This window comes from Planococcus citri, chromosome 4 (assembly GCF_950023065.1).
Source record: "Planococcus citri chromosome 4, ihPlaCitr1.1, whole genome shotgun sequence".
In the NCBI taxonomy this organism is placed as follows: domain Eukaryota; kingdom Metazoa; phylum Arthropoda; class Insecta; order Hemiptera; family Pseudococcidae; genus Planococcus; species Planococcus citri.
In genome coordinates, this window is record NC_088680.1 from 22117616 (window position 1) to 22141961 (window position 24346).

At 34.3% G+C, this 24346-nt stretch overlaps 1 protein-coding gene across 4 annotated transcripts in view; it reads right to left on the reverse strand.

Moving 5' to 3' along the window:
• Window positions 1-24346, reverse strand: part of LOC135844663 (UDP-glycosyltransferase UGT5-like) — a 448533-nt gene that overhangs the window by 422426 nt on the left and 1761 nt on the right. The window contains exon 1 of one of the 4 annotated variants that reach the window (XM_065362930.1): window positions 21136-21993. The exons of 1 other annotated variant lie outside the window; for it this stretch is intronic. In XM_065362930.1, the coding sequence (XP_065219002.1) occupies window positions 21136-21978 (843 nt within the window). In that variant the 5' untranslated portion in view covers window positions 21979-21993. Of the gene's footprint in view, window positions 1-7542; window positions 8398-13915; window positions 14753-21135; window positions 21994-24346 lie in introns of those variants that run through there. 2 more of the 4 variants (XM_065362953.1, XM_065362931.1) reach the window with 2 other exon arrangements.

The following is a 24346-nucleotide window of genomic DNA, read 5'->3' on the forward strand; positions in this document are numbered from 1 at the left end:
TATGCGGATTTCAAAAAATATCATATCATTGGAAAGCTGACGAAATTCTGGACAAAATGACGCTATAAAATGTTGGGCTCGTCGATCTACTTTAAAAGTTCTGATGCGTCAAAGTTCAAAATCGACCAAAATCACCTTTCTCAACTCGCAAAAACGCTACTTTCTCGTAGAAAAACTATGCGGATTTCAAAAAATCTCATATCATTGGAAAGAGGATAAATTTCTGCACAAAATGACGCCATCAAACATGGGGGTCCCCGATCTGCTTCGAAAGTTCTAACGCCTCAAAGTTCAAAAGGCAACCTCCCGGTCTACATTTGCGGTGTACCTGCTACAAGTGGTAATTTTAGCAAGAAATTAATAAGCTCAAGTAGGTAAATTCCAGTTTTGAGCCAAGTATCCGGTGAATTTTCTTTGTTTTGGTATCGTTGTGCGGTGCTGAATTTTTTCTACCATATAGTACGTTCAAAAATGATTTTTAGTAAATTTAATTCAAAATAACAGCCATTTTGCTCATTTTTAGCCATTTTCGTCTCGAAAATTTGCAAATTTCTCGATGCAAAATTATGAGGATTTCAAAGAAATTTATATCATTGGAAAGCCGATGAAATTCTAAACAAAATGACACCATGAAATGTTGTGCTTCTCGATCTAGTTTAAAAGTTCTGAAGCATCAATGTTCAAAATAGCCCAAAATCGCCTTTCTCAACTCGCAAAAACGCTACTTTCTCTATGAAAAACTATGCGGTTTTCAAAAAATTTCATATCATTGAAAAGAGGATAAATTTCTGCATAAAATAACGCCATCAAACATGGGTGTCACCGATTTGGTTTAAAAGTTCTAACGCCTCAAAGTTCAAAAGGCAACCTCCCGGTCTACATTTGCGGTGTACCTGCTACAAGTGGTAATTTTAGCAAGAAATTAATAAGTTCAAGTAGGTAAATTCCAGTTTTGAGCTAAGTATTCTGTGAATTTTCTTCGTTTTGGTTTCGTTGTGTGGTGCTGAATTTTTTCTACCATACAGTACCTTCAAAAATAATTTTTAGTAAATTTAATCCAAAATAACGGCCATTTTGCTCATTTTTAACCCTTTTTATCTCGTAAAAATGCCTTTTTCTTGATGAAATATTATGAGGATTTCAAAAAATTTTATATTGTTGGAAAGCTGATAAAATTCTGCATAAAATGATGCCATAAAATTATAGGGTTAGCGATCTGATTTGAAAGTTGTAGCTCATCAAAGTTTAAAATACGTGTATAATATTGTGATTCAAATAGACACTCACTCTTCAGTCTTCCTAAAATTCAAAAATAATGATTCGTATTTTCTAAATTACCTTTTAAATAATTAAATGTAATGAAAAACAATTGTGAATAAATATCCGTGCGAATAATAATAAAATAAATAATCTGGAACTGAGACACACTACAGTCATGATAGAATTTCACCTCCGCATGAAAATAAAACCATCTTTCTTTATTTAATAGGAACGGAAGGACATGAGTATGTATTGAATTTGAAATAACCGGTTTTACGGTAAAATACGCGGTCTACACACGGTGTACCTACGTAGACTGATAAGGTTGCTTTTATAGAGGCGCCTTCCCTATAATCTGACGGATTCAGAAGATTAAATATCTGACAGTTTGTTTATTTTGATAAATCAGCTGATTGTTATGATGAATAGTTTCATTACATGTCCTATAGGATCGCTAATGGTATTTAAAGTAAAACAGCTGATTGTTTGAAAAATAGATTAGGTAGAATTTATACCTATAGGATCGCTAAAGTAGTTATTTGGTTTTCTTCCACTACAAATTTTCCTCACCCCCAAGAAAAGTGACCTCACTTTTATGTCTGAAAGTGCATAGGTTGATAAAGTATGCTTAATGATAAATTTATGACTTAAATAAGTATAGCTACATCTTAGCATTTAAGGCAATCAATTTTAATTTAATAAGTAGGTATATGGTACCTATTTCTATTATGGACAAAGGTATGAAAGATTTCCATTCCAGGGATCATCACATGTGGAGGAGGGAGTTTTGTCTAAAAATATGTTTTCTAATTTTTCAAATAAGTGGAAGCACTAGTGAAGTTGTAAAAAGGAATGAAATTTCGATAAACTTGTTTTGCAGAGTTCTGGCTCAAATTATATTTTAGGTGTGTCAATGCCAAAAGATGATACTAAAGCTGTTGGTTGATAGTTTCCAGTCTTTGAGAAAATGTTGCCATAGTACTTTGTGTAAAATATGTGTAATGGGCCAATGCGTATCAAATGATGAATTTAATTTCAGCAGGTTTCAGTTGAGCACATATATTCTCATCTTTGTTTGTTTGACAAACATCAATTTGAGATTTGGAATGTTTGGGCACATTATTATCTAAAAGACGCAAAAAAAACTGTGTTTAAGCAACAGTAATATAATACAGTTATCTAGTTGACACAATTATGCAACAATAATTTTGAATTATAAACAAGTATACAAGTTGAAAAATGATAATTATTTCACATTGCTTGGTATGGCATTTAATGAAACGCCATGCATTATCAAGTTTGAGTAGTTTCAAGTGGATTCCATATTTACATTGCAATTTGTAGGTAAGAAAGGCCATTACATATTCCTGGGTAAAGGAATTTGGATGCATTTCACAAGCTTGATTTGAGTATTTGGTTTGGGTTGGTTAGTTGGTTGGTTGGTTGGTTGATCAGTTGGTTGAAGAAGTGCTGCTAAGTGGGTGGATTAGATACATACTAAATACTTTAATCATAAGCATATGGTTAAATTAGCATAATTGATTAGGTATGCTATTAGTTATGAGTTTTAAGAATAATCTAAAGGATCATTCTACTTATCTAAAATTAATGTAAGAAAAATGGAGGACAATGTGTGTGGCTGTTTTCTGTAGGTTTTTTGTTTAGATAATTGATTTGTTAGCTTATTTTTTTTATTTTTTTTTTTCCAAGATTTTTGTAGGCTAGTACCTATAATGGAGTATTGTTCTTTCTTAAATGAAATTATTTCCAAAAGACATTTGAGAAATTTTGCTAAAAATATTTGGTAAAGCTGTCAGAAGAGACATTAGCCTAGTTGGAAAATTTTAATCTGAAGGATTGCCAAAAAGTAATGGGAGATTTGCATTAAATAAATTGGATTAAAAATTCATACAGTGGATATAGTTTAGATTCTATGATCAGAGTGATTAAAAAAACATGTGAAGAATTGATTAAAATATTTTTACCTATAATTAAAAAAAATTATTAACCGAAGTAGATAGAGAATGAATTATTTATTATTATTATTATTATTTTTCATGGGGAATTGAAACGTGAGAACAAAATCATTTTGAAAGAAAAAAAATTTTGAAGAGGAAAAATATTTATCCTTGAATAATCTGAAATTCAATGTGATATGGTGCACTGCTACCTTGTATGTCTATCAAAGTTTTAATTTCTTTTAGGAATTAAACTGTTTCAGAATTTTTTTTTTTTTTTTTTTTTTTTTTTTTTTACTTATTCATTTTACACTAATATTTTCACTAACTAATGTTAGTTTTTATCTTTTTTTTTAAAATTTTAATTGATCAAGGTATACCTATTGTATTTCAAGATGAAGTTACACTAGAATTTCAACGCGTCCGTTAAAGTCTAGGAAAAAACTTCTCTTGTTATAATATGTAAGTAATGAATAATGAAAAATTTCATCATTAATTTCTATGATATCAATGTCTTTCAAAATTTATTGCAATAATTTGTTTGTAAATCAGCATGCTATTTTGAAAAATAAGATTCAATTTTATGAGTATAGTCTCGCCTACTCCTGATGATTAGTCAGGGAAATGCCTAGGGAAGGTAAGGTTCTCTTCCAGAGACAAGAAAATAAGGCAAAACTTCTCAAACTCAAATTGGGGATATGTTATTGCTAAATATAACATATTTTTTTTAAATGCCACCCAATTTGTTCAGTTTTCAACATACAATGAATGAAAGACATTATCTTTATAGAGTAAAATTCGTTGTATTTCCCTTTTGAGTAAGGGCTGTACTGTATATTGAAATTTAATTTTTTTTGAATATTTTTGTGTACACAACTTTTATTGGAAACTCATTTATTTATTTATTCATTTATTTCTGTGATTATATTTGTGCTAGCTACCAGTTTTACAACATTAATCGTAGAGAGAATCCATATGTAGGCCTATTGAAACATTGGTCTTACATTATCACATTTTATAACAGTTTCCAAAACACTAAATTCAAGGTGCAGGAGATCACATTGTGTATAAGCTGGCAAGGTTCACAGCTTTTAGTCTCAATTTATAATACAAGAGTAGTTGGTGGGTCAATGGGTTTACTAAGTACCATTTATACAAAAGAGATTTTTTAAAAAATGTTTTTTTTTTTTATTAAATTTTTTAGAAAGAATGTAAATCCAAATTGCAGTGAGTTTATGTTTTTTTTTAAAAATATTGTCAAGTGTTCTTGATTGAAAAATAACTCATTTTGGCCATGTAAAAAAATTATGTAATCAAAATTTAATAATGTTTATTTTTATTCATTAATTTTTTTGTTTTTGTTTGTCTGAATTTTATGGCTTAATAAGCCTCATGAGAAAAAAAATGTTAAAAAAAATTTTATTCTTTTGAAAAATGCTCACTGAGCTGAAAAATCTCATGCTCGACTTTTTTTAATCTATCATCTCTACTTTTGCGGTGGTCAATCAAATTTTTGCTGCTCTCATATTTTTGGAGATTTTCACGAAGTTTATGGAGTGTACTATTATCAAGAAGAGACACTGCCATGTGTATCTCAGGAAGAAGTCCTTTCAAAATATGTTTGCATTTAACTTTTTCCAACATTTTATCATCAACACTATTACATAAATTTAGTATTTTTGTAATATATTGTAAAATAGTTTCATCTTCTTTTTGTAATCTGGTCATTAATTTGGACTTACACAAATCCTTCTGAGCATCCAGATTGAAATATTTCAGAAAAGTAGGTTTTATATCCTTCCAGGTTTTATCTTTTTTCTCCTCTTCTGGAATATTATTGTAAATGTCAAAAGCCAGATCTGTTAGATACATTGGAAAATATTTTGCTTGAGCTTTATCATCCCAATCATTTGCTTGTGAGCAAAGTTCAAAATTATCCAAGAAATTTTGCAAGTCTGTGTCTAAGCCAGAAAATTTTTGAGGGCTAAAAATTTTTGTATAGGTAGACATTGTTTGTATTTTTTTATTTTGAGTGAATTTAATTGGGCTGTTCCCCACTTCTTTTGTTTCTGGGTTTTCACCTAATAGATCGTTTAGCCAATAAACTTGAAGTTCTCTAGCTTTACGATGGTTTTCTTGGCTTATTAAAATGAATTTTTTCAAATGGTTTCTCAAAGATTCTAAATTTCCTTCAAAAGGTAGTTTTAAACTGAAATTGATGAACTTAAGTTCGTCTTTACAGGCTCCTACTATCCAAGCAGTATGTTGGAAAATGTCTTTTTGTTCTGTTTCCTCTGTTTCAATTTTTTCTTCAGAGTCAAATAAATTAAATTGACTATCACTATTCATTAAAATAGTATAATACTAATAATAATACTGATAGTTATTTTTCTAAATATATTTAGGACTGGTAAAAATGATTGTTTTATACCTTTTTGCATCAATATTTACCATTAGGAGGTTCAACAGTTACCCAAATTGTAAGTTTGACAGCTTTATCTGTTGCTTAGGGATGCGGCTTTTTTTTTTTTCACCAAAGGCCAGTGAGTGATGCTCGGATTGGTTCGAATTGGTTCGGGCGCCAATTTTGTAGTGGAAGAAAACGAACACACGAAAATGTTTTGAAGTTTTTATTATATTTTGAAACACAAAATACAAAGTTTATTCGCGGATTATACTTAACCGAACTTTCGCGTCTTATACTTAGTCGCGGATGAAGGTAAGGTTAGGTTAGGTTAACTTTAACCTTTGCACGTTCAGACAAAACCAAAGATCTCCAATGGTACTAGGTATCCACTGGGAGGATCAATGAGATCCCTATAAGACAAACCAAAGATCTCCAATGGTACTAGGTATCCACTGGGAGGATCAATGAGATCCCTATTCGACAAAACCAAAGATTTCAGATGGTACTAAGTATCCACACTGAGAATCAATGAGATCCCTATAAGGCTAACCAAAGATCTCAAATGGTACCGAAGCAGCCACAATGAGAATCAATGAAGTGCGGCCTACACATAAGTGAAGTTCTACACCTATGTTAAGGTAGGCCTCCCTAGCTCTTCTAGCTAAAGAAGATTAGACTTCGATAGCCCGAAGAGAACTGATTTTACCAGTGAATTGGCTGAGTTTATATACTCTGAAAAAGGTGGGTGCACTAGCTTCTCAGCTGATGAGGAATCTATCTCAGCTGTTTTGAGAATTGGTATCAGCTGATTAAGATTTGTATCAGCTGATTAAGTTCATCATAAAAATGTATGGTTAAATAAGACCTATCAGCTGACTGAGTATGCTCCTTGAAGGTCAAATAAAACAGCTGACTAATCATATTGAAATTAGTTATAGTAGACTTCCCATAGGATCGCTAAGAAGATTAAATATCTGACAGTTTGTTTATTTTGATAAATCAGCTGATTGTTATGATGAATAGTTTCATTACATGTCCTATAGGATCGCTAATGGTATTTAAAGTAAAACAGCTGATTGTTTGAAAAATAGATTAGGTAGAATTTATACCTATAGGATCGCTAAAGTAGTTATTTGGTTTTCTTCCACTACAAAAATTTAAAAAAATACTCAATTTAAGCCATATTCTTGAGGAGCCGAAACGACTGAAGATAGTTTCAAGCTATTTTGGAACCTCCAATATTAACTTTTTGGAAAATTCCAGTTTCCCCAAAAATGCCATAAAATATGTTAAAATCGACTTCAGCACCTATAAATGTGTTAAGAGTATCGTTTTTGCGAGCTGAATTATTTTTGACAATTTTAATCTGGAACTTCAATATATGACCGGAGCATCCAGAACGGCTTGAAATCACCTCCAATCAACTCGGCATGTTGAAATTAAAATTCAAAATGATTTTAGCACTATCAACTTCGTTGAATAAGTACCTATTGAATTTTGTAAAAATTTTGGCTGTTAAGAATTTTGCTGGACGAGGCTTCAGAACTGCTCAAAACTGTTTTACATCAATTTGACGAGTCTGAATTGGGGGTAAGTCTACGTACCAAATTACAGCTTCCCAGGAGAATTTGGTGAATTTTGAATTTTTCACCCATTTTTTGTCCAGCAATTTTTAAAAATTCACCAAAAATCGAAAAATGTATTTCAGCACCTGAAATTTTAGCTGAAGATGTAGGTATACTTTTTGCATGATTTTTCCGTTTAGCTTTGTCCACTTCAAAAAATGTTCTACCGGTTGAAACAGCCTACCCCCTCCCCTTCACAACAGTACATGATTATGAGAAAATTAAAAGAATATACCTATATGTAGGTACAGCCTACAACGTATTAAAGCTAAGGATATCTTGTAAAAATTACCTCTGGTATAACTCCAGTCTGTTTAATATGAATGCCTCCAATTTCAATAACATTTGGAACCAGCGGTCGAACTCCATTCATCGAATAATGAGAATTAACAAATGTAAGAGAAGCTGTCCTAGTCAATTCTTTCAAAGTAGGAATATTTGATCCGAAGTAACGATTTGCGAATTCCTGCGAAATTCTCGAATACAACAACTCATCAGTTGATAATATGACAGCAAGCTCGATCGTATTCTGGACTCTTTCAAAGAAGCTCATTCTTTGATTCACGTTCGAAAGAAAATGTCTGATATAAGATGGATTCTGAGGATTTCCATAGTCCGATGCAACCCATGGAGGCAAGATCGGCGGACTGACAACATGAATCACTGGTGCTTTGAATATAAAACCCAACACATCGTATAACCTTGTATGGAAATATTCCCAGATAATTAAATCGAACGTTTGATTGGATTGAAGTAATCTCCGGAACGATTCTACTTTCAAGTAACATTCTCCAGAAATCAAACTTCTGTATAATACATTCAACGTATAAATTAATCTCGTCACACTGGATTCTACCGGTATGTTATCAATGTTTAAATTTGAGAATGGACCTGCATTGCAAGCTGTGAAGTCGATATCGGAGTAATTTGATGGAGGCATTTTCTGAGGAAAATTCGATACTACTGTTACTTGGTGTCCGCGATTCGCTAATTCCAACAAAATAGGTTCCATGCTTTTGAAATGACTGGGTGATAGGTATGGAGAAATTGCCAAGATGCGATAAGCCGAAATGCACTTTAACAATTGCACGAACAAAGTTAAATAAAAGAATAATGGAAATTGAATCAGCATTGTAATAATTTACTTTGAGATATTTTCACACGCGGAACTTAAACACGAACCTAACTCGAATCTAGATACTTGAATGAACTTATAAGTTGTTGTTGTTTCGGGCAAATCATTTTTATCAAACGAAAATATTACAAATACAACGAGATAAGACCATAATTATCACTTTCAACATTCAATTGAAGTACCTATACCTACCGAGTAGGTATATCTGTAGTTCATGAACCGCGTGCAATACTAATATTGTGAATTGTGATAACCGACGCGACAGTATTTCCTCAACATGAATTTATTTTCCTGCAATTTTGATGGAAATATTAGCCCAGGTCGACGTAGAATCTCAAATATTCACCTTTCGAAACTGGTTCATTTTTACCAACACAGTCAAAATTGCCTCGTCTTTAATAACCCATATTTCCCCTCCAGAGCTACCTCCTGAGCTAAAATTTTTACACAGAGATGTTCAATACAAAATGAAGGTCTCCACACTTAATTTAGTCGAAATCCTTCAAATTTGTTTCGCAATATTCTCATAGAAAACAGTTTAAAAATCAAACATTTTCCATTCGTAGGAAATTTTTTTGAAATTCGCACAAATGGTTGGATCCTGTCTGAATTGGATTCTCAAAAATTCGCCAAAAATCGAAAAATAAATTTGGATCGTTGAAATTTTGATTATGGGGTTTTCAGAACATGCTCTTTCCAAAAATCGCGAATCAGTAAACCAATGAAATGGTGTGCAAATTTTTTGAACCTTTGTATGAAATAAAAAATTAATCTTCATAAGCTCAATGAATCAAAACAGGTACACTGCAATATCAACACCCACTCGTCAAATTCAATCCTTTGCTTGCATCAGATAAACAAAAAAAAAATTATAAAACTTTACCTCTGGTAATTGTTGTGCCTTTAGTATATGAATTCCTCCAATTTCAATACTCCCAGGTACTCTAGGAAAAGCTCCAAAATACGAATAATGAGTATTGACCAAAGCTAAGGACACATTCGCCACGAGCTTCTTCAAATGTGGAATCGAAGGAGGAAAATACTCCTCCAAATATCGTTGTGATTCAGCATTGTAAATCAACTCGAATATGATCTCACCACCAGCAACTTCCAACGTATTTCTAAGTCTACCCATAAAATCCATACGCGAAGCACTAAACCCCAAAAAATACGGAACATACGATGGATTATAGGTATCACCAACATCACTACTAACCCATGCAGGCAATATACACGCACTAAAAACCACTACGGAGCACTTGAAAATGAAACCAAATGCGGCGAATAATCTCGAGGTGAAATACTCGGCCAGAACTAGATCAAATTTCTGTTCAGATTTCAAAAAATCTTGGAACTGGGTTGATTTAAAAACACATTTGGTCCCACGAATACCATGATATAAAAACTGATAAGTTCTGATTGAAGTAACTTCGTGATATACGTCCAATGACCATTTGCCCTCATATTTTAAATGACAGTAAGTGATGTCAAAGAAAGTGTAGTTGGTTACTCCACTTCCCAGAGGACGGTTTGATATAAATGTCACTTGGTGACCTCGATTGATCAGTTCAACGAGTAAAGGTTCGATCACTTTGAAATGAGTCCGACTCATTGCAGTGGTCATGGCGAGAATACGCGAACCGAAGGTAAACGAACATAACGAAATGAGCAAAAGAACAATGGCTGCAAAATTCATGACTGGCGGAACTTTAAATTTTTGAGCTTTAAATTGTAGCATTGAGCGTATTTACGTAATGAGAATAATAGATAATATTTATCTCGATATATCGTTGCATTGTATGTACCTAGCCATGTTCAGTAATAAAGCATTCGTCGTGTATAGCACTCGTTATTGCGTTACAAAGTGGCGACCGTGACGAGATAATTTTTTTTCAGTTGAAAACCATGTATATTTCAACGGTTTTGGTAAACAATTTTGCGATTTTTTTTGAGTATTTTCGCTCATTGTAATATATTTTGAGTATTCTGGTGTATTCGCGTGTTTTTTATGGTCGTTATTGGCGGATTTGTGCACAATTTGTGTTGTGACGTTCTATTGTTCGTTGTGCTTTGCAAAGATGACCGGTGGATCTGCGCCAGCCGCTCCTGCCTCCGCACCTGTCAAGCTACGTATTTTCTCATTTTGGGACCACATTTGAGCTTAAAAAATTCATCAAAAAATGAGAAACAAAATGCACTTCTCAGTTCTTGAAATTCTCTTAATTTTGGATGGTGTCAAATTTTGCATGTTAATTTGATGATTTGATCTAGCTTTGTCCAGTTCAAAAATTTTTCTGCCACTGCCAGGTGGGATACCCCCTCCCTCCACGCTGTTAGAAAGGAACAGAACAGAACAGAACAAATTGAATGGAACGGAACAGAACAAAACAGAATGAAAAACTGAAAAAGAACAAAATGGAACAGAACAGAACAAAACAGAAAGGAACACAAAAATGATGAACAAAATGGAACAGAACAGTAATTAAATGTGAATTGATTTGTTCTTGAACGGAATGGAACAAATGATCGTTTTGGTCACCAGCCCTGCCTACATGACCACCAAATTGGCGAGCTGTTCGATAAAAATGGTAACAGTGTGCTTTGTTCATTATTTTTCAAGGCAAGCATAGGCCACTCGTCCCTGAAGCACTTCGCCAAACAGTTTTTCAAAAAATACATAATGTGGCACATCCTGGGCTGAAGGCCACACAACATTTGATTGCTGATCGATACTATTGGCCTGGTTTAAAGAAAGAAGTTCGTATTTGGCACCGTGCCTGTGAACCATGCCAACGAAGTAAAATTACAAGGCATACTAAAGCTCCAGTTGGTGTGTTTCCATAAATAGTGACAGATTCGAGCACCTACATATGGATATCGTTGTATTGTCTACCACTCCTGATGGCTACTAATACTTATGCACCTTTGTAGATCATGCAACACGCTGGTTAGAGGTCGTGCCACTTCGTGATATTTCTGCAGAGACTGTGGCCAGAGCCTTTGTTGAGCAGTGGGTGGCAAGGTATGGTGTACCTGCTTATTTGACCACAGATCGAGGTAGTCAATTTACGTCTGCGCTATTATCTCAAGTTTCTACACTGCTGGGCTCACAGCAAGTCAAAACTGTTGCATATAACCCCCATGCCAATGGAATGGTCGAGCGCATGCATCGCAGATTGAAAGATGCACTCAAATGCAGAGGTGGAAATTGGCTCACGGTGCTACCGGCGGTTTTATTGGGTTTACGCTCGTCACCTCGGGATGATACTGGTATATCGTGTGCGGAAATGGCATTTGGTCGTACGTTGAGATTGCTATGCAAAATTTCCGAAAATTCGGAGCATATTGCAGATACTTTCTCATATGTTTCTGATCTGCGTAATGCATTCTGACGTATTCGCCCTGCACCAGTCCGAAAAAGACACACTGACATGTTCGTACACCCGGATTTAAAGTCCTGCGATCGAGTGTACATGCGTGTTGATTGTGTCAAAATGCCGCTCGAGGCACCATACCAGGGGCCATACCTTGTCATAAAACGCACCCCAAAATGGTATCTGATCGATGTCAATGGTAACTAGGATTCGGTCAACATCGGTAGATTGAAGCCTGAGTATTCATTGGCTGCTGATAATGTCGACAAAAGGCCTGATTTGCCACAGAAATATATTGTGAAAGGTTACGATGTCAGGCAGGCGGAGGAGGAGATGTTGAGGAACACCAAAGTAAACCGAAAATCGATTTATGTCCGAAGTCAGGCTCGAACCATTCCCTTCTCTCCTGCCTCAACGCCTCTCCCTCCATCGCCAGATCCTACTCAGCCACGTACTCGAAGTGGTAGGACCATACGAAAACCTGTGAGATTTGGAGATGGTTGTTGCTAAATTAATTAGATTGCTATATTTTAATTTGTATTTTATTTGCTGATTTTTTTGCCTAATTTTATTCTTTTTTATGCTCGAAAAATTTTTTTTAATTGAATTTGTCGTTTCCCTTTTTCAAAAGTAAAGTTACCATTAGTTTTTAAGTTGTATAGTTGAAAAAAAAAATAAAAAGGGGGGACGCTTGTAGCGTTGAGCGTATTTAGGTAACGAGAATATAGATTAAAATATAGATAATATTTATCTCGATGTATCGTTACATTGTATGTACCTAGCTGTTCAGTTGTTCAGTAATAAAGCATTTACGTACCTCCTCAAGCGTACGTAAGATTTCAAAAATGCTACCAATTTTTCATTTGGGTCGTACCTAACGTGATGATGAGTGGGAGATGAGGGGACTAACTTTGTTAATCTTAATTTCTATAGTTTTTTTTTGTCGTTTTAATCACAATGGAGAGAATTTTTTTGTTGAACTGTCGTTCCTTGCAATAAATTAACTTTCTTTTCATTGCAAGGTGTTGATTATCATCCAAATGTACCTATGGCAAAGTAGATCTTTGAGGTAAGTTTTCGATGATGGTTGTTCTGAATCCTCCTCAGATTTGATTCAAATGAAAAATCGATATCATTTTTGAAATCAATGTCATCGAAAACCTACATTTCGATATATCTATGTACGCATGTCGATTTTTTGTAAAATATGGACTCACCCCAGTGGGGGGGACTGGAATCAAAAAAAATTGCAAATTTGGGTTCGGCGGTATAAAAAACATCGATACAAACATCATTATCCCGGTAGGAAAATGTATACACTTATGTATTTACGAGAACGTTTATTACTACGAGTACATACCTACGTACATTTCTAAGATTGATTCAACATAAGTAAGAAACGTGTCAAATTTGACCGCCTCTCCTCTCTCCCAGGAGGGGTATAAAAAGTGCCTCTGAGAGAGAGTCTTATTCGATGGCATTTGCTCTGTAGTATTCAAAAAATGACACCTTCTTCCGCCAATTGACAATTGTATCTGGTGCACAGATCAAAAACTGTGATTTTTGCAAGAAAATGCCGAAAAAACGCCAATTTTTAGCACCTTTACACCCCTCTGTACACCCATGGTAGAGGTACGCGTAAGTTTATACGATCGATTTGCATTGTAATCGACCTGTAGGTACAATTCGAAAATAACAATAAAAATTTGAAAGGAAGATCAGCGTGTCGTTTAGGGTTGAAAAACGTGTAGGCCTAATTTTTGGGATATTTTTGAGAAAGATGCGAAAACCTCGCCAAGAAAATCTCAAATTTGAGGCATGCTTCTTCCTTGGATTTTGAAAGTAATAAATAGTATTTTCGAACTCGGCGAAGTTCAATCATGTGAAATTGACATCAATATATATCGCGCCGATAGCCCCATATTGAATGATGGGGGGTTGAACCCTCCCATCACCAATCACCCCTTCCCCTCCGATGGAACTTGGTGATTGCCTCTCGGGCTTAAAAATTTTCTTTTGGTGACTTTGTTCATCATACCAAATTTCAAAGCTTTATCATGATTTGACATTTATTGCCCAAAAAATAAAAGCCACTCAACTATGAGCTACGAGTATGTTAGCATCAAATAAACAAACAAAAAATGATAAACCATTACCTCTGGTACTTGTTGTGCCTTTAATATATGAATTCCTCCAACCTCAATAATCCCAGGTACTCGAGGAAGAGCTCCAAAATACGAATAATGAGTATTTACCAAAGCTAAGGACACATTAGCCACGAGTTTCTTCAAATCGGGAATCGAAGGTGAAAAATATTCCTCCGAATATCGTTGTGATTCAGAATGGAAAATCATCTCATATATGGCCATTCCACCAGCAACCTCCAAAGTATTTCTAAGTCTGTCCAAAAAATCCATACGCGAAGCGCTAAACCCCAAAAAGTACGGAACGAACGATGGATTATAGATATCACCGAGATCACTACGAACCCAAGTAGGCATTATACACGCACTAAAAACTACCACAGGACACTTGAAAATGAAACCAAACGCGGTGAATAGTCTCGAGGTGAAATATTCGACAAGAACTAGATCGAATTTCGGTTCAGATTTCAGGAAATCTTGAAACTGAGATGATTTAAAAATACATTCGGTACTGCGAAGGAGGTCATATAATACCTGATAAGTACCAATGTTGGAAGTAGTCTCGTGGTGTTTGTCCAATGGTAATATGTTCACATCTCCTCTAGGATGACAGTAAGAGATGTCGAAGAAGGTGTAGTTGGTAACTCCATTTCCTAGGGGACGATTCGATATAAATGTCACTTGGTGACCTCGATTGATCAGTTCAATGAGTAAAGGTTCGATCACGTTGAAATGAGACGGACCACCCATCGAAGTGATCATGGCGAGAATACGCGAACCGAAGGTGAACGAACATGACAAAGTGAGCAAAAGAACAATTGCAGCGAAATTCATGACTGGTAAACTTTTTTAATTTGGAACACGAAGAAGAAAGAATTTCAAAAAATTGTAATCATAATTCATCAGGAAATATTTTTGCACGCGAAACTTGAACGCGAACTTAGTTTGAATCTGGATACCGAATGAACTTACAATCTTAAGCGACTTATTTTTTATCGAAGAATAAATATTTAATAGGTGCAATTTGATACCAAAAAAATACTTATAATCACCAATTACGCCATACATTATTAGAAAACATAACGTGCATTCTGGTCGTTTTTCACCTTCACATATATCATAATATTCGATTCAAGGTAAGTATGTATTTGTGATTTGATTTCACAGTCCACAGCCAATTAAGCATTCAGACACCCGTCTCACCCGCCACTTTTTCACGCGACGGCGACTATCGCACCTACCTCCTAAATTGTAAGTCTATAGCTTGTCAGTTAGTATCAGATTATTGACAATATTAATTTTCAAATGTTGAAAATATTACTGTTAAAATACGCTCTGTTCTTAGCCATGAACCAATCTTCAAACACTCAAGGAAGTTGACGAAAAAATCTAACAGAATTTTTTTCGAAAAAATCACTACTTTTTCACTAATTTTTTTACTACCTGTCTTCAACCAAATTTTCAGAAAGCTTTCCACTCTACCCCATCTCCCTCCCCCACACGAAAAAAATTAACAAACACAAATTTTTAACAGGAAAATTTTCAAAAAAATTTAAATTGGAAGAAAAGTATTTAGGCCTACCTACACATTATTTCTTAATTTCAATCAATTTTTTCAATAAGTGGAAGGTTTACTATCTTTTTGACTAAATTCTCTTTTTTCAGTAGGTGCTCACACTTACCCATTTTTAAAATTGCCAATTTTTCACTACTTTCACTGCTTGTTAGATACTCTGTAATTTGAAAGAAATGACGCTCGAGTTAATTTCCACCGGTTTTTGACCACTTTTTAGAAAATCTGAAATTTTCAAAATATACCAGAAGGCTTCAGAACAGCCTGAAACTACCTCCCATCGACTCAGCATATTAAAAATGGGGTACTAAATAAATTTAATTTCAACAACTCGATTGAGTAAAATGTTGTGAAAATTTCAATTTTCAGAAATCTGCTAGGATGGTCCAGAACTAACGGCTCAAAATGGTTCGAAACCGTTTCCAATCGAGTTGGAGGGTCGAAAACAGGACACACACCAAATTTCAGCTCTCTGGGTCCATTTGGTAAAATTTTAATTTTTTTCCTTTTTTAACCCAGGTTTGATTTTTTAAAAATTCATTAAATAATCAAAATCGTTTGTGAACTCGAAAAGATCTACTGTTTCCAAATTCGTATTCGTTCAAACCTGATGGGCAATTATTTCAGCTGATTTTCAAATTTCGTGATTTTAGAATTTTTTTTCCGGATTTTCCGTTGAAAATAAAAGGTCACAGGTGTAGAAGTGACTTACGTTGCTTTTCTCATGAGGATTATGAAATTACATACTTACTTATTCTCATACACGCGAGTTCATGCTTTATCATTTATCAGCAAAACGCAGGACATTTTGGCAATTCCTTTTTCAAATTTTTGCCAAAAAAGTTGAACTACAAAAAATTTGGCAACTTTTTGATTTAAAAAAAAATGATTATTTTTGGTACTTACCTAGATAATTTTAGTAGACCAAAAATTGAGAATTTTTATTTTTGCGATTTCTGGCAATGAATACACAAGTCTTTTGACAATTTCAGCAAAAGAAAAGGTTTTTTAACGATTCCTGGCGAAAAAACGACATATTAGAACTATTATTGGAAAAGAGTGGGAGTTTTCGTATGCAAAAAACAACACAATTCTTAGTATGTATCTTTTTTGCCAAAAAAAAAAGAAAATTCTTGACAATTTAGGCTAAAAAATCGAGACTTTTTGCTATTTTTGACAGAAAACGAGACTTCCACAATAATTTCAGTAAAAGGCAGGGCTTCTTAACCGTTTTTATCAAAAAAGCGAAACATTTTAGCGCTAAAGAGCGAGATTTATTAATGATACTCAACTCATAAGTTGATAAAATGTAAGACTTCAACAATTTTTGCAAAAAACAAGACTTTCTAAGAATTTGGAGATTGATGACAAAACCGACCAGCGAAAAAATTGCCCGAGCAAAGCGAAGGTGAATTTTTTCATTATGAGAAATGGAAAAATCTGTTTGAAGTAACCTTTCACAAAATTCCCTGGCTTTTGAGTGAAAAATGCTGTGAATTTCCAAAATTCCCTGACTTTTCCCGGTTTTCCTGACATATTGTGGACACCCTGTTTTTTCAGTACACCCCCCCCCCTCATTCTTTAATGAAAAAACCTGGGTTTCCAATAAAGCTCGCACTTTTCTTTTTTTGGGAGGAGGAGGGGGGTTTGAACAACTTTCAATAGTTCCCATTGGACATAAAGAATAGGATGAAACAATTTTCTCTTTAGCATTTTAAATCATGTCATTTTTCGAGCTTTCCTTTTTCCTTTTCTATCAACTTAACTTTTCAGTACTAAAATCTCTCATCCTATGGGACTTGGTGATTGCCCCCCCCCGCCTAAAAATTGACTATGGCGTCCTTGTTCAATGTTCATCATACCAAACTTCAAAGCGTTATCATGATTTGCCGTTTATTGCCCAAAAAATACATTTTTCCACTTCGCTATGAGTTGTGCTAGCATCAAATGGTCAAAAAAACCACGATAAAACATTACCTTGGGTAATTTTTGAGCAGGTGATATATGAATTCCTCCAACCTCGATAATCCCTGGTACTCGAGGAAGAGCTCCAAAATACGAATAATGCGTGTTTACCAAAGCTAAGGATACGTTCGCCACGAGTTTCTTCAAATCGGGAATCGAAGGTGAAAAATATTCCTTCGAATATCGTTGCGATTCGGAATTGAAAATCATCTCATATATGTACGACCATGCCACCAGCCACCTCCAAAGTATTTCTAAGTCTGTCCAAAAAATCCATACGTGAAGCGCTAAACCCCAAAAAATACGGAACGAACGATGGATTATAGATATCACCGAGATCACTACGAACCCAAGTAGGCATTATACACGCACTAAAAACCACGACAGGGCACTTGAAAATGAAACCAAACGCGGTGAATAGTCTGGAGTTGAAATACTCGTCAATAACTAGATCAAAGTTCGGTTCAGATTTCAAGAAATCTTGAAATTGAGATGATTTAAAAACACATTCGGTACTGCGAAGGTTACCATATAATATCTGATAAGTACCTATGTTTGAGGTAATCTCGTGATGTCCGTCTAATGGTAATATGCTCACATCTCCTCCTCTAGGATGACAGTAAGAGATGTCGAAGAAGGTGTAGTTGGTAACTCCGTTTCCCAGGGGAAGATTCGATATAAATGTTACTTGGTGACCTCGATTGATCAGTTCAATGAGTAAAGGTTCGATCACTGTGAAATGAGTCCGGCTCATTGAAGTGATCATGGCGAGGATACGCGAACCGAAGGAGAACGAACATGACGAAATGAGCAATAGAATAATTGCAGCGACATTCATGACTGGTGAACTTTTAATTTTCAACCGGATGAAGGAAGAATTCCGAATACCTAATTGTAATCACAAATTCAGCGGGAGATATTTTTGCAGACGAAACTTGAACGCGAACTTAGCTCGAATCTGGATACCCGAATGAACTTACAATCGTAAACAACCAATTTTTTATCAAAGAATAAATATTTAATACAATTTGATAACACCAAAAAAATATTATAATTACCTATTACGTCATAGATTATTAGGTACTGGTCGTTTTTCAACTTCACCTATATCAGAATTTTCGATTCAAGTAGGTATTTTATGATTTTACACCGATAAAGCATGTAGAAACCCGTCACTTTTTCACGCGACGGTGACTATCGGACCCACCTCTCCTTAAGTGTAAGTACCTAGCTTGTCAGTTAGTATAGGATTATTGACAATATTACGTAATTATTAAATGTTGAAAATATTACTGTTAAAATACGCTCTGTTTTTAGCCATGAGCCAATCTTCAAACACTTGAGGAAGTTGACGGAAAATTTTGAAAACTGAAGCTATTATAAAGGGTTGACAAATGGTATCTAACAGAATTTTTTTGAAAAAATCACTCAGAAAGCTCTCCACTCGACGCCATCCTCCTCCTCCACCACACAAAAAAAAATTAATAAAGTCGCATTTTTCACAGGAAAATTTTTAAAAAAACTATGTTCATACCTATTTATTAATTTCAATAGATTTGTTCAAGGTTTGAAACTGTTTTCAATCGATTTGGAGGGTCGAAAACTGGACACATACCAAATTTCAGCTCTCTTTTGGTCCATTTGGTAAAATTTTGATTTTTTTCCCATTTTTGACCCAAGTTTAGGTTTTTTAAAAATTCATTAAAAATCAAAATCGTTTGTGAACTTAAAAATTTGATCTACTGTTTCCAAATTCGTATTCGTTCAAATTCAGCTGATTTTCAAATTCCGTGACAAGTGACTTACGTAACTTTTCTCATAAGGATTATAAAATTACTTACCTACTTATTCTCATACACGAGTTCATATTCTATAATTTTTGGAAGGAAATTGTACTCACCTGAAACAAAGAAAAATTAAAATGGATTAGTTAGTTATAAAATTATTGATCAATCAACAGATATGTATCATCGTATCCCATATAAAATAATAATAGTGGAAGGCCAAAGTAAAAATTATCAGCATCTCCATATTTAATAAAGAGCCAGAAATTAATACTTATTACTTATTCACAAATAAAGTATAAAAATTATAAAACTGATTGTAAAAATCACTCAAAAATATCAAAAATTGATGGATTAGGTATCAGAAAACGACAAAAATTTGAGAAAATGTCTCATTTGGATAAAATTTTGCACAGACTGCATTATTAAAAAATACCAGAATTAATCGAAAATTTCCAAAATTGAATAATGATTTATCAAAGCTGCAGAAAGTGTCATAAAATTTGTCGAATTGACCCCCCCCTCCTCCTCCCCCCCAATACTTGAATGAAAATTACTAGAAGTTGATCATGGTAAGTAATAAGTATTTAGTAACGGAATTTTATTTGAAAAAAATCACTACTTTTTACATTAACTTTTTTTCAACCAAATTTTGAGAAAGCTCTCCACTCGACCCCCCCCCCCGACCATACACAAAAAAATTTTAAAAGTCAAATTTTTTACAGGACAAAAAAACAATACAAATGAACGCATTAGTGAACTTTTTCATTTTTTCACTACCTTTCTGACTAAATTCACTACTTTCTCACTACTTACACTACCCATTTTTAAAATCACTACTTTCATTACTTCTTAGATACCTACCCTGGTTTAACAAGAGGTACTCAGAGGGAGGGGCAATTCTTAGGAAGTAGTGTCACCTAAGTAGCCCTTCAGTAACCCCCCCCCCCCCGGACCAAAAAGGTGCGATTTCAGTTTAAACACCTTTCTGGCTCACAGAACTTGGAACTTCGACTCTTCTTTTAGCCCTCTAGTACTGGTCACCTTCCGAAGGACAGATATTAAGAATTGTGTTTTCTCAGCAACTTTATATAGGAAAACCCCCCATCGCTATCCCTTTTATCTCTTAGAGCTCGCTTTTCAAGGTTGCCCCCAAGTCCCTTTCCTTACAACAAACTATATATTACTAAGCAAAATGAGTACTTGAAAAGAGAAATACTCGGCTGAAAAGTATAAGTTGGATTTTTTGTTTACTATTATTTTGATGATAAATAAAATGCTTAGCAAATTGGAAATATTCGGCTGAGAAATTAAAGTTCAAAGTTATGATTGTTCAAAATAATGCTTTTTTGATTTTTAATTTTTCATGCTTAAACTAAAAAATTTTGAATTACAAATGTTTTATAACATATCTACACGTCATAAGGAATATTTTGAAAAAAAAAAATGAGCAAAATCGGTTCAGTTTTCATAAATTTAGAGGAGGGGGTCCAAAAATTGGTTTTTGGGCCATTTCTCCCTCTGTATGGGACCAAATTGGTTCAAATTTTGAAATTAGGTTTAAAACGCAATTTGGAAGAAAGTGTATTCCCAAAATTTTTTTATGTTGACTTTAGCCCCCTTTCTCTGAAATTTGAGGCCCTTAAAATCAAAATTGGGCCTTCGCTATAGTTCTCGCATCAAGTACTCGTCGAGGGCTTTCTTTTAAAAAAAAAATCAGCTTCCTAGGTGTAATGGGGGCCGAATGAGAGCCTGGTGAACTTTTTTTGCTTGTAGCTGTATACTATAGATGGCATTTTTCAGTAGGTACTGAAACTAACGCTAGAATCGAGCTATCATTTTGACCAGTCGGTGAAAATCAATCAACTCCGGTCTAATTAAGCATACGATACCCTCTCGTAAAAAATTACCTCTGGTAAAACTGCAGCCTGTTTAATATGGATGCCTCCGATTTCAATGACATTTGGAACCAATGGCCGAACGCCACTCACCGAATGATGAGAATTCACCAATGCAAGAGACGCAGTTCTCGTCCACTCTCCCGTACTAGGAATACTCGATCCAAAGTAACGATACGCAAATTCCCGAGTAATTCTCGAATAAAACAACTTATCAGCTAACAACATAACAGCCAGCTCGATCGTATTCTGGACTCTTTCAAAAAAGCTCATTCTTTGATCCACATTCGAAAGAAAATGTCTAATATAAGATGGATTCTGAGGATTTCCATAGTACGACGAGACCCAAGGAGGTATCATGGGTACGCTGATAACATGCATCACCGGTGTTCCAAATACCAACCCTAATGTATCGTACAACTGGCTGTGATAATATTCCGACATTACCAAATCGAATGTTTGATTGGATCGCAGTAATTTTTGAAACGATTCTACTTTCAGGTAACATTCTGCAGAAGTTATGCTTTTATGCAAAGTACTCAGCATGAATATTAACCTTACTGCACTAGATTCCGTCGGATGAGTTGTAATGCTGACGTTTGCAAAGAGAACTTTATTGCAAGCGGTGAAGTCAATATCTAAATAATTGGGTACCGGAGTTTTTTGAGGATAATTCGATATCACTGTTACTTGATGTCCACGGTTAGCTAATTCCAATAATATAGGCTCCATTGTTTTGAAATGACTGTACGATATGAATGGAGAGACTGCTAGGATGCGATGAGCCGAAATACATTTTAACAATTGTACGAGAAATGTAAAACCGAAGATGAATCGAAACTGAACCAGCAACATTATGATTATTACGCTTTAAAATATTGTTTCATTTGCGAGACGTGAACCGTTGAACGCGAATTCGACTTGAATGCGAAGCAGTAATTATTAAATCTAGACTATGTTTTAAAATGAACTATTTTTATCTGACAATCGGTAAATATTAAAATTTGATAAGATATACCAGAAACAGTAGAATATTATCACTTTCCACATTCTAATTAATTCAAAGTTTTTTTTTCAAAGGTCAACTTGGTCTTGAATTTTGATAATGCAGGACATAAATCATGGCTGCACCATCATCAAACTCGAAAAAAATCGTATTCACATTTTTGATGCCCTCAATGATGAGTTTAATAATTTCTCTAAATATCTCAAATCACCAAAAATAAACTTTAGGACCTGTAACCTCGGTCGGTCCTTATTGGGCTGCTCATTTCTGGTCCCTTCAGAGTAGGAAATTTGAACTTTCGGGAGGAATTCAAAAACTAACTGGAGGCTGCAAAAATGTGAAATTGCGATTGTTTTCGAGTCAAGTGATTGTGTAGACACACTGGATGAGGTTTGAAAATTTGAATTTTTTTCACTTTTTCTGGAGTTGACAAATTAATTCGAAATTCACTTTTGAACTGGCACTCCTGGAATTTCGCTCTAACCACTTGAAACGGTCGGGGGGTTGCCCAAAAAGGTTCTAAGGTTTATTTTTGGACTTTCAACACTGATTTAAAGTTTCTAGAGAAAGTTGAAAAACCGCTAGAGGCTCCAGAATTGGTCCAAAACTAGCAAGTAGTTGATGTGTGAGAGTTGAATTATTATTGAAGAAATTATCCACATTGCATTGGTTCATTCCCCCCCCCCTCATATGTATTTTATGAAAAAGTTGGAAAAACCACCCTTGAAACAGCTTCCTTGAATTTTCAAATTTTCAAAAATTAGCCCAAAATCGAAAAATGAACTTGAATTTTTAACAAATCCAATTTTCCAATTTTTTGCAATTTCGATATTTTGAGAACCCCTGGAAAACTAGAGACCCCCGATTTGCGCCAAACGTAACGTTTTGAAGAATATATTCAATTTATTATATTGGTGAAAAAGTTTAATTGAGCTTCCTGTATTTATTTGTAATTTTGAACCCATTTTTTAGAGCCCTCCCCACTTTAGACACACGACGACACACCTAAAAAAGAAGTTCGGGCTAATTTTTTCAAATAAATTGAACATTAGCAAAATTTTTCTTGTAACTTTTAATAATTGGGCTATTTTGGATCAAATATTCTGAGATAAATATTACTCTTTGAAAAAACGTTAAAATCACGTTTTTACGATTCTAACGAAAAATTTTACGAGTATGCTCCAAAAAACACGAAATTTTACTCTCTTTTTTCAACACCTTCGACAGTTTTCAAGAAAAAAATTGAGATAAAATAGGGTTAAGTAAATAATTCCGAGGATTTCAATTCTGATTAAATTTTATTTTGGAGTTCAAATTTCAGAAAAAAAGGTAAAAGTTTTCTAATTCTAAAAAATGTTATCTCTGAGTAAAATAAAATTTTGTGCAGTGAGAAAAAGAGCAAAGATTTTGGAAATTGTTTGAAATTCTATTTTGGGAATCGAAGGAGAAATTTGAGATGTAAGTTTCTCATTTCGATGTAAAAATAATTGAGAAATTACGAAATTTGAAAAAAAAATCAAATTCCAAAGAAAATTTATAAATGAGATGAAAAATTCATTAAAAATAATTCAGATGTAATCGAAAAAAATGTAAACTGATCAAAGTCTGATTCCCCCCCCAAAAAAAATACGTTTTTTCGCCATTGCGGGCAAGGGGGATGGGGTGGGGGAATTTGTTTGCCTCGAACTTTTTTTTTAAAGGTACCCAACAATGTTTCATCAAAATTTCAAAAATTCGAAGACAGGGGCATTTCACCTATTTTACCTGGGAATACCCTTTTTATCAACTTGACTTTTTGTTTCCTTCCGCATCTTTAAATTTGGGTTTGGAAATCAGCATTATTTTTTGGAGAAAATTCTCAATTTTCAAATGTGTGATTACTCAAAATAATTTTTATGATCTGATAGTTCAGCCCTACTTCTATCATGAAAATTCTTGAAATTTATCGGTTGAACTTCTGCCAGGCATTTAAGGGTCAATGACAGAAATTTTAGTTATGAGGGGATTTCAAGAACTGCTCTTGGTTTCGTTCAAATCCAAAAATTCCAGTTCAAAAGGTTCCCTTGTAGGTAGGTAAGTACGTATTATAATATCTTTAGTCTAAAAATTACCTCTGGTACGTTTTTAGCTTGTTGAATATGCACACCTCCAATTTCAATAACATTTGGAACCAATGGCCGAGAACCACTCACTGAATGATGAGAATTTACCAACGCA